Source organism: Apiospora phragmitis (genome assembly GCF_038363925.1).
Source record: "Apiospora phragmitis strain CBS 135458 chromosome Unknown utg000011l:1.0-3236445.0:1.0-3240683.0, whole genome shotgun sequence".
In the NCBI taxonomy this organism is placed as follows: Eukaryota; Fungi; Ascomycota; class Sordariomycetes; order Amphisphaeriales; family Apiosporaceae; genus Apiospora; species Apiospora phragmitis.
In genome coordinates this window covers 2,012,223-2,028,796 of record NW_027117411.1, presented here as the reverse complement: position 1 = coordinate 2,028,796, position 16,574 = coordinate 2,012,223, and the positions used below count along the sequence as shown (strand labels likewise).

At 55.7% G+C, this 16,574-nt stretch overlaps 7 protein-coding genes across 7 annotated transcripts; 2 read left to right on the top strand and 5 right to left on the bottom strand.

Annotated features, from left to right (window-relative positions):
• Positions 1–745: 745 nt before the first annotated feature.
• On the bottom strand, positions 746–1,033 carry PG994_013387 (uncharacterized protein; the record flags this gene model as incomplete). The annotated part of the gene is made up of 1 exon (XM_066864796.1): positions 746–1,033. The coding sequence occupies one exon, from the start codon at positions 1,031–1,033 to the stop codon at positions 746–748; it is 288 nt and encodes a 95-aa protein (XP_066709757.1).
• A 1,156-nt stretch (positions 1,034–2,189) lies between these two features.
• PG994_013386 (C2HC5 finger protein) lies at positions 2,190–3,751 on the top strand (the record flags this gene model as incomplete). The annotated part of the gene is made up of 2 exons (XM_066864795.1): positions 2,190–2,757; positions 2,829–3,751. 2 exons carry the CDS (start codon positions 2,190–2,192, stop codon positions 3,749–3,751), a joined length of 1,491 nt encoding a protein of 496 aa, XP_066709756.1.
• A 170-nt stretch (positions 3,752–3,921) lies between these two features.
• PG994_013385 (uncharacterized protein) lies at positions 3,922–6,168 on the bottom strand (the record flags this gene model as incomplete). Its single annotated transcript, XM_066864794.1, has 2 exons — positions 3,922–4,328; positions 4,404–6,168. 2 exons carry the CDS (start codon positions 6,166–6,168, stop codon positions 3,922–3,924), a joined length of 2,172 nt encoding a protein of 723 aa, XP_066709755.1.
• Positions 6,169–7,154: 986 nt separating this feature from the next.
• PG994_013384 (Hercynylcysteine sulfoxide lyase) lies at positions 7,155–8,671 on the bottom strand (the record flags this gene model as incomplete). Its single annotated transcript, XM_066864793.1, has 2 exons — positions 7,155–8,437; positions 8,560–8,671. 2 exons carry the CDS (start codon positions 8,669–8,671, stop codon positions 7,155–7,157), a joined length of 1,395 nt encoding a protein of 464 aa, XP_066709754.1.
• A 760-nt stretch (positions 8,672–9,431) lies between these two features.
• On the top strand, positions 9,432–9,998 carry PG994_013383 (uncharacterized protein; the record flags this gene model as incomplete). The annotated part of the gene is made up of 1 exon (XM_066864792.1): positions 9,432–9,998. One exon carries the CDS (start codon positions 9,432–9,434, stop codon positions 9,996–9,998), a length of 567 nt encoding a protein of 188 aa, XP_066709753.1.
• A 395-nt stretch (positions 9,999–10,393) lies between these two features.
• PG994_013382 (uncharacterized protein) lies at positions 10,394–11,986 on the bottom strand (the record flags this gene model as incomplete). The annotated part of the gene is made up of 2 exons (XM_066864791.1): positions 10,394–11,861; positions 11,940–11,986. 2 exons carry the CDS (start codon positions 11,984–11,986, stop codon positions 10,394–10,396), a joined length of 1,515 nt encoding a protein of 504 aa, XP_066709752.1.
• Positions 11,987–12,852: 866 nt separating this feature from the next.
• PG994_013381 (uncharacterized protein) lies at positions 12,853–14,523 on the bottom strand (the record flags this gene model as incomplete). The annotated part of the gene is given in 4 exon segments (XM_066864790.1): positions 12,853–13,389; positions 13,404–13,491; positions 13,546–13,924; positions 14,328–14,523. The coding sequence occupies 4 exon segments, from the start codon at positions 14,521–14,523 to the stop codon at positions 12,853–12,855; spliced, it is 1,200 nt and encodes a 399-aa protein (XP_066709751.1).
• Between the last annotated feature and the right edge of the window lie 2,051 nt (positions 14,524–16,574).

The window sequence follows — 16,574 nt, the reverse complement described above, 5'->3', positions numbered from 1 at the left end:
CGATCCTTCAGGAGAAAATGGCAATCCCTCTTTAAAGGGTCAGTACAACATGATGTATACAACCGCTGTTATGATGCGGATGCCTTGGTAATGGGAAGTAAGAAGGCCGTTACTATATGTACGATTTGCTGTCCCCTGACTGTGAAACAAAATCCACTGCTTCACCTACTATAATAGATTACCAAAGGTATACGCGCTTTTTCTATAAAATTTCTACACAAAAGTTCGTGCTTACAAGCATCCACCTGACTGATAAGATGTATTCCACCATAATCATCCTCACCATATTCTTCCTGGATAGTGATGTTTTGGCTGGGGTTCAGAATGAAAAGGGGGTATAGGTTGCTAACCACAACGTCCACAACGATGAGGTTGCCAAGTAATGATGGCTATTGCTTCTTCTTCTGATGTAGTGGGAGACGTAGAATGTGTTTCCGCTGCCTAACATGCCTTGCCATACACTCTATTAACGAGGTCAATTTTGAGCCCGATACACGTACTGGCCTTCAGAAAGTAGGGCTTCCAGCTGAGTTGAATGAACAAAGTTGATTACTCCCGAGCTAACCTAACCCATAACGCCCAAGCCAAAGCAGCCAGCACACAGGCAATTAATTAACATTGTAAAGACTGACAGGGTATAATAACGGTGAATTCCAAAAACCAATGACTCCATTCTCGCTTGTGCTAGATAATAAAGGCACCTAGGAAGCCCAGTAGAGAGATTATGAACTCGACTTCTTTCCCATTAGCCCCACTCGGCCATTTGCTCAGGAGATCCGGCACCGATGTCGTCGGGTTTACTGTTACTTCCGCGGTTGGTGTTATTGATCCCGGAGCCGACGAAGCCGTAGTAGCCACAGTTGTGTTGGAGCTCCGGACCGCGCTGGTAGGGCTGGAAGTGTGTGGGGATGATGAATCTTCGCTTGTGGCCGTGGAGGTCCCGGAATCCCCTTTGGTGATGTCGCTTCTTGTTGTTGCTGTGACGCTCACTGTTAGTCACTGGAGGCTCAGGCAATACTTGCATAAAACCCATGGCAAGGTCTCATCAGCTCACTCACTCTCATCTGAGATGCAAACAATAGTCGATGGGTATATAGCCAAGACGGCAAGTGTCCAACTCAGGTAGGCAGTAAGATGCATGATGGCGAATAGGAAGACGAGACAGAGATGGCCTAATTGAGACCCCAGTTTGCTTGCCCCGGATGGTTCGAACGAGGAAGAGCAGCAGACCGGCCGTCTGTACGGGCCATTTTAAAGTGCTCAATGTCGTTACATGCGGCTAGGAAGCCGAAAAAGCTTGTCATATGGTGGCGTCTGGCTGACGCGGGTCCCCGGAAACACGGCAGTTCCAACGAGGATGCGCGGCTGGTCCAATCAGGAAAGGCCCTGGTGCTAGGGCTGGGAAGCTTAACGGAAACTATTGCGTGGCACGCGAATGGGAAACTGCATTGATGCACCGTGTTGTGGTGCCGAATTTCCGTGTTGAGAACATTCTCGGGTAATTAATGGGTAGGATCCGCGCGCGGTGCGACTGGTGCTAGGGAAAAGGGAATTGGAGGGCGGGTGGACTAAGACCTTTTTAGAGAGGGCATCGTATTCCCCTGAGGGCTCGCGCTCGCTCGCTCCGTCGCTCCGTCGCTTCTAGCAAACAGCGAAGACCATTACGTCGGTGGCTTTCAATCAACGCGGCCTGAGGAACATGGGCACGTATACTGCAATATAACGACGTTAATAATTTAGGTATTTGACTGAAGTGGAGTTGCGACTCTTGCAGCTCAGCGAAGAGACCTCAGATGCCTGCAGTTGAGAGCGTCGGTGAAGACTGAAGTCGGAAATGATGCTTGGCACGGGTGTGACTCTTCGGGGTCTACGTGGGTCCACCGGGGATTGTTACGTGGGCCCAAAACCTGCCATGCACGTTATTTGGTTGGCCCAAGGATTCAGCCCCAATCCTCAACGTCGCCTCGGCCACAACTTTGATCTGAGATAAGCCCCTCGCTGTGGCTGGATCACTCAGTACTTTTAGTGATTGAGGTCATCAATTGTTGCCGCCTGGGGGTTCAGTGCATCGCAGCGTCTTCTACCATCTCGCGAACAAACCACCACAAGCAGACAAACAACTGAACACTTCTACATCTCCTCAAACCTTCCATATTGACACTAAAGAATCCTCACTACACCAGCTTCTAATGTCAGTTTCGCAACTCTCGCGGCTTCTGCCGCTGCCTGACGAGGACCTTCAGCAAGTTTTGACATACGCCGCAACGCTGTCCAAACCCGAGGCAGTGGAGCATTTCCGGAATCTGCTTGGTGATTCACCCGACGCTGTCGACTTCATCTCTTCCTTCAATTCAAGGCGCCAGGACCCAAAGTCTGCCCCTGCACCTCAACCCTCTTCTTCACAATCCAATCTGGATGCCGTTCCCAAACCTTCGCGGAACAACAAGAAAACGAAGGCACCCCTCCACACTCCAGCCCCACGCCAAGTCACAAACCTCGGCCCTGCACCAGGCACTGTCTACCACAAGAGAACTCTCGAAGATGACTACCGGTCCGGTGCATCAAGCCGTGCTGCCTCGCCGGCCAAACCACCGCCCAAGTCAGCCACCCCGCCTCCGCCTAAGCCGCCTCCATCTGCCGCCGGTCACCTGATCTCAGACCTGCCCAAGTCAAAGCCAAAATCAACCCCTGCTTCCCGGTCATCTACCCCTGCACCCAAAACCAAGGTCAACATCTCGGGTGGCACGGCTATGCATGGTGCTTCTTCAGCTCTGTCAGACCTAGATGCCGCCATCAGAGCCCTGGAACTGACGACGAACCCGTCAAAGAACAGCGATGCCTCGAGGAATGCAATTGCGTGGCGGCGAGGCATCCTCTGCTTGCTGCTGCCCCTAACTGTCTGAATTGCGGCAAGGTCATCTGTATCAAGGAAGGACTAGGGCCATGTACTTCTTGTGGTACGCCGCTGCTGAGTTCAGCCGAGGTGCAGTCCATGATCAAGGAGCTAAAGGCCGAGCGTGGCCGTGAGAAGCAGGCAGTCGACCGGGATGCTCACAGAAGAGCCGATGTATCCCGAACGCCAGCTCCATTCACCAAGCCACGTGGGACAAATGAGGATCCATCCTCTGCTGAGGCCAAGGCCCGCGAACATCGCGATCGCCTGCTTGCCTTCCAGAATCAAAACGCCCGCCGAACCACAGTCAGAGATGAGGCTGCTGACTTTGACGTGACTGGCGCCATGGCTGGTACTGGGGGGAGCATGTGGTCTACTCCCGAGGAGCGCGCTCGCGAATTGAAGCGACAGCAAAAGGTCCTGCGAGAGATGGAGTGGAATGCTCGACCAGAATACGAGAAGCGGCGTCAAGTGGTCAGTATCGACTTAGTCGGGGGCAAGGTGGTCCGGAAGATGGCCGCAGTCGAGCGACCAGCCAGCCCTGTGGAAGAAGACGTTGTTGAGATCGTCGAAGAAATCCCAGCATCAACCTTTGTCAGCAATATCGGGGGCGGTGGCGGGGCGTTCAGTAAGAACCCGCTTCTCGGAGGATTGATCAAGCCAGTTTTCGAACCCAAAGGCAAGGGCAAGGGCGCGGAGCTTGAGGGGAGAAAAGATCGCAAGACGAAATGGAGACGGGTTCAGGACAATCTGAACGACAACTCTGAAGTGATTCTGAACGGTGGAGCTTACGGGACTCAGCCTAGTACGGGTCAACCTATTACCGCTGGTGGCGGCGACGAGCCAGATTGCGGATAAAGCATGGGGCTTCTAACAGAAATCTTTCAAGGCCCAATCCAAGGCCTTATTCCCCCCAAAGCCTCTATAGCTGATGAAGTGAAGAGTCTGACAACGTTGATTGGTTTGTATATGCTATTCTTATATACGTGACATGACCGCTATGTGCATTTTATCCCGCCTTCCACCACTTACGACACGGTCAATGTGGCAGTTTGTAGGATATCCCGACTACTAGCGCCGACGCTGATGGTGAAGACCCCAGAAGGCACGACCCAGTTCTGCTGGGCTACGTCCCAGTAGCTGAGGTCTCGCCTCCGGAGCGCGAACGTAGCGGTGCCCGACGCGCCCGCTTCCAGCGGCAGCTTCTCGAATCCGCGCAGCTGCTTGGGAGGGGCGGTCACCGACGAAGGGTAACCCACGTAGAGCTGTGCGACTTCGGCGCCCGTCACGGCGCCCGAGTTGGCCACGCTCACGGTTACCGTCGCGACGGTCTCGAAGAGGTCGGCGCGGCCGCCCGAGACGATGTCACCAGTCGCTGGACCTGATTTCGGGGCACCGTCTACGGCGATGCCGGAGTAAGTGAAGTTGGTGTAGGCTATACCCGAGCCAGGTCAGCACATATTAGGGGGAGAGGAGATGTGAGCATAAAGGGGGAGAAGTTGAGACTTACACAAGCCGAAGCCAAATTCGTAGCGTGGATCAATGTTGGCCCGATCAAAGTGGCGGTAGTCGATGTAAAGACCCTCGGAGAAGCTGTCGCTGCTGCCGCGGCTCACGCTGGTGCCGTAGTCGCCGGCCGCCTTGGCGATGGTGTAGGGCAGCTTGCCCGAAGGCGCGGTGGCGCCGTAGAGCACGTCAACGAGGGCGTTACCGCTCTCCTGCGACGGCAGACCGGCCCATACGACAGCCTTGACGCTCGGCAGCGCCAGGATGGTCTCGAGCAGGATGGGGCCGACGGAGTGCACGACGACGATGACGTTCTCGTTGGCCTGCGCAACGGCCTGCACCAGCTGGTTGCCCAAGTGCCACGGGTCCAGGTTGTTGCGATCCCCGGCGTGGCCCTCGACCGTGATGTAGCCCTCGCCGGCGTCGGCCGTGATGAAGACGATGGCGGCGTCGGCTCCGCGGGCGGCCGAGGCGGCAGAGGTGCTGTCGGAGGCTTGCAGGTTGATGGTGGTGCCGTCGCTCTGCGCCCTTGTGCGGATCGCGTCGGCGGGCGCTACGAAGTAGGGGTAGTTGGCGGTGCCCGAGCCCCAGCCCATGCCGAGGGCGCCAGTGTTGCAGCCCCGGTCGACGCACGCGTTGATGCCCTGCGGGTTGTTGGCGGCGGCGGATCCAATGAGGGCCAAGCTGGACGGTTTCTTGAGCGGCAAGATGCCGCCGTCGTTCTTGAGAAGCACGATACCGTCCCGCGCGATAGCCCGTACGTTGGTCTTGTGGTTCCCCTGCACGTTGGCGTTGATGTTGATGTTCGGGTAGCCACTGTCCTGCTTGGTCAAGTACCAGGCGCCGAGCACGCGGCGCACCATGTCGTCGACGCGCGACTGGGGCACGCGGCCGCTGCTGACGGCGCTCGCGAGCTTGGAGCCCCAGAGCACGGAGCCGCCGTTGTAGTCGGAGCCCGGCATGGTCATGTCGAGCCCGGCGTTGGCGCTTTGTTCCGTACTGTGCTGGGCGTTCCAATCCGTCATCACGTAGCCCTGGAAGCCGAGCTCCTTCTTGAGCAGGCCGTTGAGGCTCTTGTCGTCCTCGCAGGACCACGTGCCATTCAGCTTGTTGTAGGCGCACATGACGGATGCCACGTTCGCCTTGACGGCGTCGGCGAACGGCCACAGGTACAGCTCGTGCATGGTGCGGTCGTCGACGTTGGAGCTGATGGTGTCGCGGCTTAATTCTTGCTCGTTGGCGATGTAGTGCTTCACGTTGGCCTGCACGCCGGCGGCCTGCATGCCCTCAACCGTCTCGGCCGTCGCGATGCCGGACAGGTACGGGTCCGCCGCGAAGCCCTCCCAGTTGCGCCCACCCTGGGCGATCTTGCCGAGGGGCCCCGCGACGGGGCCCAGCAGCACGTGCACGCCGCACCCTTTCGCCTCCTCGCCCAGGAACTGCCCCCGCTGCCGCATCAGCTCGCGGTCCCAGGTCGCGCCCGCCTGGATGCCGGGCGTGAAGGCGGTCACGCCGTTGCCGTAGCGGATCCCCAGCGGGGAGTCCTGCAGGCAGAGCTGGGGGTAGCCAATGGAGCTGATGGCGGCCGTGTTGCCGACGCAGGGGCCCTTGTTCCAACCGACGCCGGTGACGATTTTGATCTTCTCCTGGGTGGACAGCTTGGCGAGCGCCGAGTTGGCTTGGTCGTAGGCTGCGGCCCAGTCGGCAGTCGATTGGCTGGCGGCCACAGAGGCCCCAGCCAGTATTGCTGCAATATCTTGATAACGCATCTCTCGTGTTTTGCTTTGAAACAGAACAGATGGTGTGGTGCCTTCTCCACGGCGCGGGAACTTATAAGATCTGCTGGGGAACAGTAGTGCGTGCCTGAGAGAACGGGACCAGTTATTCCATCTGAATCACCAGGCAACTTATACCGTGACAAGAAGGGCACGAGGGAAGCATCAATACTACACCGAGTGTGCCTCGGAACTTGGCGACATCGCTTGGGGTCCACTACGGCCAATGTAACTGGAGCCACTGCGGTGGGAGATCGTCAGATCACGATGCCTTGTACGGCAGTTAACGGAAGACCACAAGTCGGAGCGAGCTTTTTCCTGGGTATGCAGACATATAAGCACACATCTAGCCCGGCATTTTGCCATGCGCAGGTTAGATTGGCACTTGGCATGGCTCTTGTCCTCTTCCCCCCCTCTTTGGGCTAGCCAACGAATACGCGCTGTCGGCAGGGCTTCCCGTTTGGGCGAGCACGTTACCTCATTACCTAACAGCATCACAAGGTTCAGGTTCGATGCGCCATGTCATGGATGACGGAGATTTGAGAGCAGGAGGAAAAGGCAATGGCATTAGCCGGCCCGTGCAGCCAATGTCTCTCTCATAACGGGGGGGTGGGCCAGTAGGAAGGCCGGAGCAGTCGACTCCGAACACAGGGATCCCCGCCCCTAACGGCGCCTTGGTTCCCGTCCCTGCCCACCAATTTGTCCAATTCTGGGGAGAACGTTTAGGCGGCCCTGCCACTTTTTCCCCCAATGATTCGAACTCTTCTCGAGCAACCGCCTTCTCAAAGGCCACTTTTCATTTGCACGTCATCTTTTCCCGAATTTCAGCCATCTATTCGCCGACATACAGCTGCATCCATTCAATTGCTGCTCAATAGGAGTTGCTATTATTACTGCTCTGAGGGAAGGGACTATGAATTTAGCTGAGACATCCACGTGAGAAAACCCGATGGCGTGGGCTGAGTGAAGCCCGCCCATCATTAGTTGGCAGCGCCCCTGTGCTCGCCCGCCGCAATACGCTGGCAGATCTCCAACAGGGCGCGCCCAGCCCACTCGAAGTCATCCATCTCGAGATAGACCTGCGCGCTCATTCTGGCCCATATCTTATCATTCCCATAAAATAGAGGGATGAACGTGTTGTAGTCTTCCATCAACTTTCCCAAGATCCACTGTATGACAGCAGGCGCCTCGGCTGCCGATAGAGCACTAATACCGTCCGCTTCCGCGCCAGCACCGCCCTCCGTAGTAAATTGGATGGGCAGCGCCACGTTCGTCAAGCTGCACCGGCCCAGCGTCCCCGTGCTGTTCTCCAGGACCTCGGTGCCCAGTATCGCCGCCGTGCGCGTGCCGCCCTCGCGCGCGAGCGTCTGCGTGTACTGCAGGATCTTCGCCTCGCCGCCCAGGACCTCCTCCCGCCACCGCAGCGCGTCCGTGACGCAGAGGTAGGGCGAGCAGTCGATGGTGCCCGTGAACTCGAAGTTGTGGACGAACGGCGAGTTCCTGCTCGGCGGCAGCGGGTTGAGGCGCGGGTTAGTACTGTTGCTGGTCACGTAGCCGTGCGACGTCGGGACCGAGGACCGGATCAGGCCCTGGTGGCGCACGGGTACGTACAGCACGGCGCAGCCGCGCGGCACGAACAGCCACTTGTGGCAGTTTGACAGGAAGAAGTCCGGGTCCAGCGCGCCGAGGTCCAGGCCGATCTGGCCGATGCCCTGCGCGCCGTCGACGAGGCTCAGGACGCCGTGTGCGCGACAGGCCCGCGTCAGCGCTTCGAACGGGAACCGGATCCCGGGTAGGCTGGAGACTGTGTCGAAGACGCAGAGGCGCGGGCGCTTGCCCTCGGTGGCGCAGCGCGCCACCGCGGCCTCGAACGCGGCTAGGGCGTCGCGGTCCTCGAAGGGGTACTGGAGCGGGATCTCGCGCGACGACACGAGCGGCGGCTGGCCCGGCGACTGGTGCGAGTCGACGATGTAGTCGATGGTCTTGCCGCAGCCGCCGTACACGGTGCTGAAGTAGAGCAGCACGTCGCGGCCGTCGGGGTGCCAGGTCAGGTTGCGCAGGACCGTGTTGATGGCCACGGTCGCGTTGGGCACCAGGACCACCGTCTCGGCGGGTGCCCGCAGGAGCGCCGCGGCGACCTCGCGCGATGCGTCCAGCAGCTTGGGTAGCTCGTAGCGGATGAAGGGGTCCGGGCGCGCGTTGGCCCGGTCCTGGTAGGCGCGGAGGCGGGTGTGGATGGCGGTCGGCCAGGCGCCGAAGGACCCTAACGGTGGGTTGCTCCTTGTCAGAATTCGCGACTGCTGCCTGTAGATGAAGTGGAGGGTGCCTGCTTCGTGCCATGATGATCATCATTGACTACACCAAGTAATGTGGCTGGCTACTCACCTTGGTTGAAGTTTCGGTAGTCCGCATCAAAGGGGAACTCTTGGCGTAGGCTATGCCCGAAGGCCGATGAGGCCCCGTCGGCGAGCTGAGATGTCGTATTGGAAGACGCCATGGTGATGGGATATGGTTCAGCCAAAACTAATTGCTGATCACCAGGATAATGCTGACTGTATACCTTGGTCTACTAAGTAGTGACGGCGGTGCTTTTATAGAAGTGTGTTGAATGCTCTCATCCTATACACTCGCACCGCCATCGGCTCGCATTGCTAGTGACTCATGTAAGTGGTAGGGATGTTTTCAAGGGGGAATGAAGAGATTGGGGGGTGGGAGAGTCGAATGAATGAACCCCGCTATGGCCGATCGCAGCCGCAATTCATGTGGGGAAGACGTGTCAAAGCAAAGGCGTGTTTCGATGCGTCATAATTATCGTCCGGAGTAGGTAACTACCCGATATGAAGCTTACAATAAATACTCCGGGTCACCTAGCGGGACGTTAAAATAAGGAAACAGGGTGCTTCGTACTCCGTAGTCGCTCAGCGAACCACTGGGCCCGGTATTCACGCACAGGAGTTATGTAATTATTCTCATTTATACAGCTGATCTGAGGAACCATGAATGGCCCCTGAGTACTGTAAATTTGCCTTTTCTAACTAACTCGAATTGGGCACAGTTTTATAGATTGAACTCAGCCTGCTGCCCGGACTAATACGTGCGCCCAGGATAGGTATTCAGGGTCTTATCGGCCCTTCTTCTGCTAATATGGGTATATAAAAATATAAATCATATATATATTCACCGGACCTGCTGCCTTACAGCAGCCCCTGTCACCTTGGCATTCATATATTAAGATTTCAGAGCCCACTCTCGTTACCATGCCTTCGTTTCCAACATTCAAAGAGCGTTCCATGTCGGAGCAGCCCGCACGTCTCACCCCTGAAGCGTACCGGCTGTTCTGGACACTGCAAGGGCCTCTCGCCTCCGCTATCTCGGTCATGTCGGAGGACTGGCGCGACAAGGGGTCCGAGCCGCGCGAGCCGTACGTCCAGGAGGGGAACACCGGCCACCAACGGCGCCGCCGCCACGCTGCACCCGTCGCGAGCGCGTCCCTGACGGAGCCCAAGATCGGCTCCATCACCGCGGTCGTTGACACGCTCGAAATGTGGGAGTACTACTGGATCGAGGACCATGAGGCCCACGCCGGCCCGGACGCCGTTGATGATGATGGTGCCGCTGCTTGTGTCTTTGGCCGCCTCCCGGCTGACTATGAGGGCGACGAAAGCGACGCTGGGCTATCTTCCAGAAAGGTGTTCCCGGCGGATGGAAGCTCTTCCCATAGTGTTACATACGCCGAGAAATGGGTTCACGTGCGCTCACACGCGGTGATCGGGGTGGATGCAGGGCTACTAAGAGTAGTTGCCTATATGGTTGATGTCTATTGAAATTGCGCCTATCATCGATCGCCCTCTGTTATGTAGGATTGATGTCGAGCTCTAAAGCTCTCGGCATCGTTGTACAACCCACCCATTTATATAGTAAACTGTCCGAATAACACCTTGGAGTACATGATGCAAACGAGGTGCATTTGACATCCGATGCTACTCTCCAAATCGGAGTGGACTGCATATATCGTGAAACCATATCGTAAGCATTGGTGAGATTGGATGGTCTTTAGTAGGGCTATATGATAGTGGGCCATTGCATATACCGCAAGAGTACGCTGGGTGTTGTCTATCTTCATAGAAAAGGTCCTGGTATATTCCAAAGTTCCGCTTGGCAATGAAACCTTTTGTTCCTATGTACAGCATACCTATGTAAACAATGTCAATCTTAATCATCAGCCATACCGAACCGCCCCCTCCCTCCTCTCCCCAAACCAATCCTCCGCCGCCAGCGCCTCCTCCGCCGCCGCGTAGTTGACGACGGTGCTCTTCACGCCCGTGTACGCCCGCAGCGCGTCGACGCCGTTCTCGCTGCCGACGCCGCTCGCGGCCGTGGCGCCGCCCCACGGGCTGCTCGGGTCGTTGCGGTGATGCGTGTTGACCCAGACGATGCCGGCGTCGATCTGCTCCGAGACGCGGAACCCCTGCGCCAGGTCCCGCGTCCAGACCAACGCGCCCAGGCCGAACTCGCTGTCGTTGGCCAGCGCGATCGCTTGGGCTTCGGTGTCGAAGCCGACGACGGCGATGACGGGGCCGAACGCTTCTTCGCGCCAGATCCGGGTCCGCAGGATACTTTGGTTATCACCGCCCTGGCTGCTGGAGACGAGCACGGTCGGCTCGAAGAAGTAGCCCTTGGCGAAGTCGACCCCGTCGAGCTGGCTCTGGCCCGCCATCCGCTTCCCGCCGGTAAGAGCCGCAGCATTCCTACTCCCGACCGCCTCATCCACGAGCGCTGTCACGCTCTGCAACTGCTTCGCCGAGACCAGGGGCCCCATCATCGAGTCCGGGTTGCTCGGGGACCCCATCCGCCGCGCGATGGACTCGGTCTTGGCCTTGAGCTTCTCCAGCACCGTATCGAGCACCGAGTTCTCAACGATGATGCGCGTGCTCGCGATGCACGTCTGGCCGCTGGCCATAAACGACCCGAACACGACGCCATTGACGGCGACGTCGAGGTCCGCCGCCGCGAAGACGACCAGGGGCGCCTTCCCGCCCAGCTCCGCCGTATAGCGCGCGAGGTTGCCGCCCGTTATACTACCAATGGCGCGGCCCGCTGCCGTGCCGCCCGTGACGTCGACTTTGCGGATGAGGGTATGCTGCACCAGCGCTTTACCCGTCGATGCGCCGTACCCGGGCAGCACGTTGAAGACACCGTCGGGCAGGCCCGCCTGTTTCAGCAGCTTGCCCAGGGCCAATGTCGTCAGAGGTGTCAGCTCGCTCGGCTTGGCGATAACGCAGTTGCCCGCGGCGAGGGCGGGGGCCAGCTTCTTGACGGCGATCAGCAGCGGGTGGTTAAAGGGCGTGATCTGTGCAACGACCCCGAGCGGGACCCGGTCGACCCAGTTGTGCAACTTTCCCTGGGCAGGCAGAACGGCCCGTTCTTCTGTCCGCAGCAGTGCTGCGTAGTACTTGAACCACCGCACGAGCGAGGGCACCTGCGCCTGCATCTCGCGCACGGCCCGGCCCGTCTGCCGCACCTCGAGCGGGATCAGCTTTGGTAGCTCGCTCGTCAGGAGCGTCGCCGCGGCCTCGAGGACATCGGCTCGGGTGTGGCGGGAGGCTTTGGACCAGGTGCCGGATTGGAAGACCCTCTGTGCTAGCTCAATGGCTTCGCCCACATCCTCGGAGCTGGCGCTGTGGCATCTGCGCTCTCGACGTCAGTGGAGGATGTTCTGTGATACAGGCGAGGCCTGATATAGAGGTCTGATAGCTTAAACGTACTGTGCAAATATCTCGCCAGTTGCCGGATCTTCAATAGGTATTCTCATAGTTTGTTAGCTGCTGTGTACTCTCTTGGGGCTTCGTGTCACGTAGATGCTTACAGTCCAGCACGGCCAGGTCGTTCTTGGCCATTGACTCACATATGGTATGCTTCTGCCATCCTGCATAGATGCTTTCGATATAGTCAGTTTGAACTTTAGGTAACGGGCAACCACAGGAGACACAAGCACGCGCAATGTTGATGGTGGTAATGAGGTTAATTATCTTCGTAGTCGGAGGAGAGTAATAAGGTTAAGAGCGGGGCCATTGGCATTCCCCGACGTTTATGCATCCTCGGATGACACTCCGTGGGGCCGGAAACCGTCGGTATATCCCGATAAGAGGGAGACACAATAAGCTCAGCTTCTATTTCCATAAGAGCCGCTAAACCATATGGACTTTGTGACCACCCCTGCACCCAGTCAGAACCCAAAAGTAAGCACGAGTTCGGAGTTCATTATCTGGTTTTAACGGAATAGATGGTCAAGGTTGGTGGGCATCATCAGCTTTCATGGCCAATTTAGGACTCCTTTCAACAGCGTAGATAAGACTAGTCAAAAGAAACATGCTGGGCCAACACACCTAGTACATAGGCATAGTATCCCAAAGGTTTCAGTGAGGTCGTCAGTATGTACGTCGTGAACTCCTACATCAAAGAATGTGTTGATCAAAACGATTGTATGTGGATGAGAGGGTGTCAAAAGTCCTCCCAGTTATATCCATCACCAGCTCATCCACCAGTGCATGATACCCCTACAGAATGTGAAAACCCCAGTAAGTCCTTCATCGCGCCCATATGTCCTTTCATCCTTCCCATCACTCGTCCATCGCCATCACAGTACCATGTCCATTGCGGCCTGTACGCGCAGTAACACTACCTAAGCTTCTCGAGATACCCTTGCTTCTCACCTTTTTTGCTCCGGCTGTTTGCGCTCTGCGTCGGGTGCAGAGCCTTTAGTTGGACGTGGTAGCTGAGATCAGCTGATGTTAGGTCGTTGAAGGTAGACATGACAGTAGTATTATTTCGAATATCAAGCTCAGAATTCTGAGCGCGCGAGCGATGCAGATTGCAAATGAACTTACGCATGCCTCCAAGCTTCGGGTCTGAAATCTGTTTCGAGATGATCTCGGGTGCTGACTCGGGTGACGACTCGTTGCCATCGCTGGGCGATAGGTTCGAGGCGCTGTCGCCTGCGCCATGTCGCTGCGCTTTGCGGAGGTTGACCCAGGAGCCCAGAGACTGGCCGAAAGCTGTGATGCGGCCGACGAATAATGCCAGCAAAACCGGCATGCACAAGCCCACCATACCCAAGTTACATTCGCAGAGACTGGGATTGCGCGTCTTAGTATTGTCTATTCTGATCTGATCGGGAAAGAAGACGAGCCGCAGCCCCCCTAAGAGCTTCCTCACCTGGTCATTAGCACGTATTGTCCGGCCCATGTGATGTCCGTGAAATCCAGTATCGAATGGTTGTGACGGAAGATTATATTAATCACACCAGCTGTGGTAGCCCTGCAGGAAGCCGTCAGCGTGAAAACAATCTCCTTCAGTGGATTCTTTACTTACAACAGTCCTGTAAGGAAGATGAAACTGATCCCCCACTTTCGTTTGTACGAAAGGCCGAGGTTGGGTATCTGGTGCATAGGAATGAACAGAATGTACAGGTCAGAGAACACACTGACATAGGCGGCAGCTGTGATTAGTTTCGTGGGGATATTCGCCATTTGCTTTTGGTACCCTGGGTCTAGGTATCCGCCTTTTCCCGGGACGGCGCAGACTAGGTAAGAGATCAGCCAGGCGATGTAGAAGGCAACCACCACTACTATGCCTGCCCAAATCATAGTTCTGATGTGATCTTTGGTACCGAACAGTCGCAGGTAAAACACAAAGAATGCACACTTGATCAAGGTGTTGGCTGAGCGAACCAGAACCGAGTTCACCATAGCTAGCTGGCACATATGTGAGCAATGTTGAGCAGCGTTGGGGGTAATGCAAGGAGCCATACCTTCGAATGATAGATCCATTGGCGGAGGGTAGTGTCCCATAGGTGAGTACCGTCTGGACCGCCACCCGGCTTGTCAAGCACTGCAATTGATAGCATCGTCAGCAGGAGGGATCTTTGAGACCGGGACATGCTGTATTGCAGTACTCACTCATTAGAACTTCGATGTTTAATGCGAGAGTAAACACCTAGGTATCGGTCATGTCAGCTTCAAACCATCGCTATCGTTTCGTTTTCGGTGCAGGAGCTTCGCGCACTTACAAATGCTGCGACACAAAGATCTGGGAAGAGGGTGTAAGTAGAGAGGACAGCGATTGTAAATTAAGATTCGGGTATGAACACTTACGATCATCGGCACCCCAGGATTTGGTTACTCTGAGGCGGGTGTATACCCTGCCTACAGTGAACAATACCAACAGCGCAGTCATCACAGCGATAACAATGACCAATTGGTATGAATGGGATTCAGGGTTGTCGAAGTTGGACTCGACACCTGGAGGCGGTGGCCGTGCAGGAGTGGTGTCCAGATAGTCATCCTTCATGGCGACGGTGGGCGAGCGATGGTTCGTTGTCGAGAGTGTGATCTGGTCGCCAGTGTGTACAGCTGCAAAGAGCAGCGCTGTATTTCTCTGTAGGACTGGCTACTGAGAAGCGTGACGGTGACAGGAAACGACCTGGGCCGGGAGATGCCCACGGATACTTAAGCTGCTCGTCTCCAACTGTCCTCATGCAGGCTGAGCGAGGGATAGGTCGGTAGCATACATGGGCGGCTTGTTTGCTTGCTTCTTGGTGCAATAAAGTGGCACATTCACTGCAACCCCAATGGTCCTTGCGTCGTTTTTCATTTTGCCGACAGGCCATACGGTCGCACCGCGTCAGGCAAGGCGTCATGTTTGCGCGCATTATCGAAGCAGCTTTCGCCGCAAGAGAGAAGAGGGGAAGCCGATCGTGGTCGCATCAAGGGTGTTCGGGCCGAGCACGGCCAAGTAAGGAATAGGCCATTCGCGAATAGAAAGTCACCGCAACTAGACCCAACAGTTCATGTCCGAGCCCCATGCAAAACCAGAATGAAACTGCTGTGGCTTGGACTTGGCGCGAGAAAAAAGTCCCATGCTGGTGGAAGTATGCAGAAGTACAGAAATGCCAAATGCCACCTCTTCTACCACACTGATCAATATCTCCAAGAGATCTCATCTCCAAATCCTGTGGTTGTAGGTCCCCGCGAATACATCGCGATTATGTACAATGGGCTTGATAAACTGCGCATGTGGCCATCGTTCATCCCTAAATGATATTTTCTTTTAAGAACCTACACCTTTAGAAATGCTCCTTATTGGTTAACGATGAACGTAGGAGTCATTTCCAGTATGCTCTTTCAACCAACAGGGCTTTACTCCTGGCATAATTTCTCCTTCCTGGCAATTCCGAACATCCACAATTCAAGACCATGAACCCCATGATGAATTACATCACACCTATTACTAAGCTAGAGCTCAGCGTCCTTGTCTTGTTTCTGTAATGTCGCACGCAAAAGTGGAACTCTATTATATGCGTGCGGTATACAATTATATGTATAATGTAAGACATAAATATGTATGTATGTCGATATCAGTATCTGAATGCGCCCGTAGTTGCAGGAGCACAGGCTCCTGAAAGCCCGAGTCGCAAGCTCAAGTGCAGAGATAACTCAGTACCTAACTATGGCGGTCGTGGAAAAGCCTCTCCCCTGAAGAAGGAAGAAAGACATGATAAACCACCAAAGAGCTTCCCACAAATCAATAATAACCCCTGCGCTCGTCGCGACTCTGTTACATCTTTCCGACGTGACTGGCCGACTTACAACTTCTGTCCGGCGATACGGTGTTTGATCTCTTGATCCAAGCCAAATAGCATCGTGGCCCTTGCCGCGTATGCACGCTAGATAGTAAAAAAGCTTATCCATTCAACGTGAACCCTACGTACGTCCGACGTGACTCTTGAGGTGAACGGGCCGTCAAAAGTAGAAACTAGACATACTCAGTAACTCAACATCACTGAATCCAAGCTTGGGAAAGCTTGAGTCAGTCAGTACGTCGCGCCCAGCTCATAACCTAACAACAACAATCGCAATACGCACAAGCTCTGCGGTTTTTGTATTTTTCTTTTTGTCATCCTCCACTGACCCTGAATTTGGGAAGTGATTCTCGTCCCGGACATCGTGGTCTCTCCACTGGATCAGAACATAAACACCGAAGTTTGCACGCTCACTCGTCCTTTCCTCACCAGCTTCATCGCACCTTTGCTGGTCCTCTACCCAGGACCACACCATATCGCGCATTTTGTTGTGCAGAAATCATTCTTGGTACTATCGCAATCGGCTGCCTCCCAAGAGCGCGAAGCGCGAAGCGCGTTTAGCCAGTCAAACTGCTGTAAGATTTTCCACGTCCTTCTTTGTTCCTAACACAACAGGCTGATGCTTCTCTCCAGTGCCATCCTGAACTGAACCATTGTTTCATCTTCATCTGTGCTGTCTTCGCTGCGACGAAGTTCAGAAAGCGAATAAATTTCGCGAAGAAGGCTTTGTTCATCCTCAGGTTGCTGGAGCTTGACCATC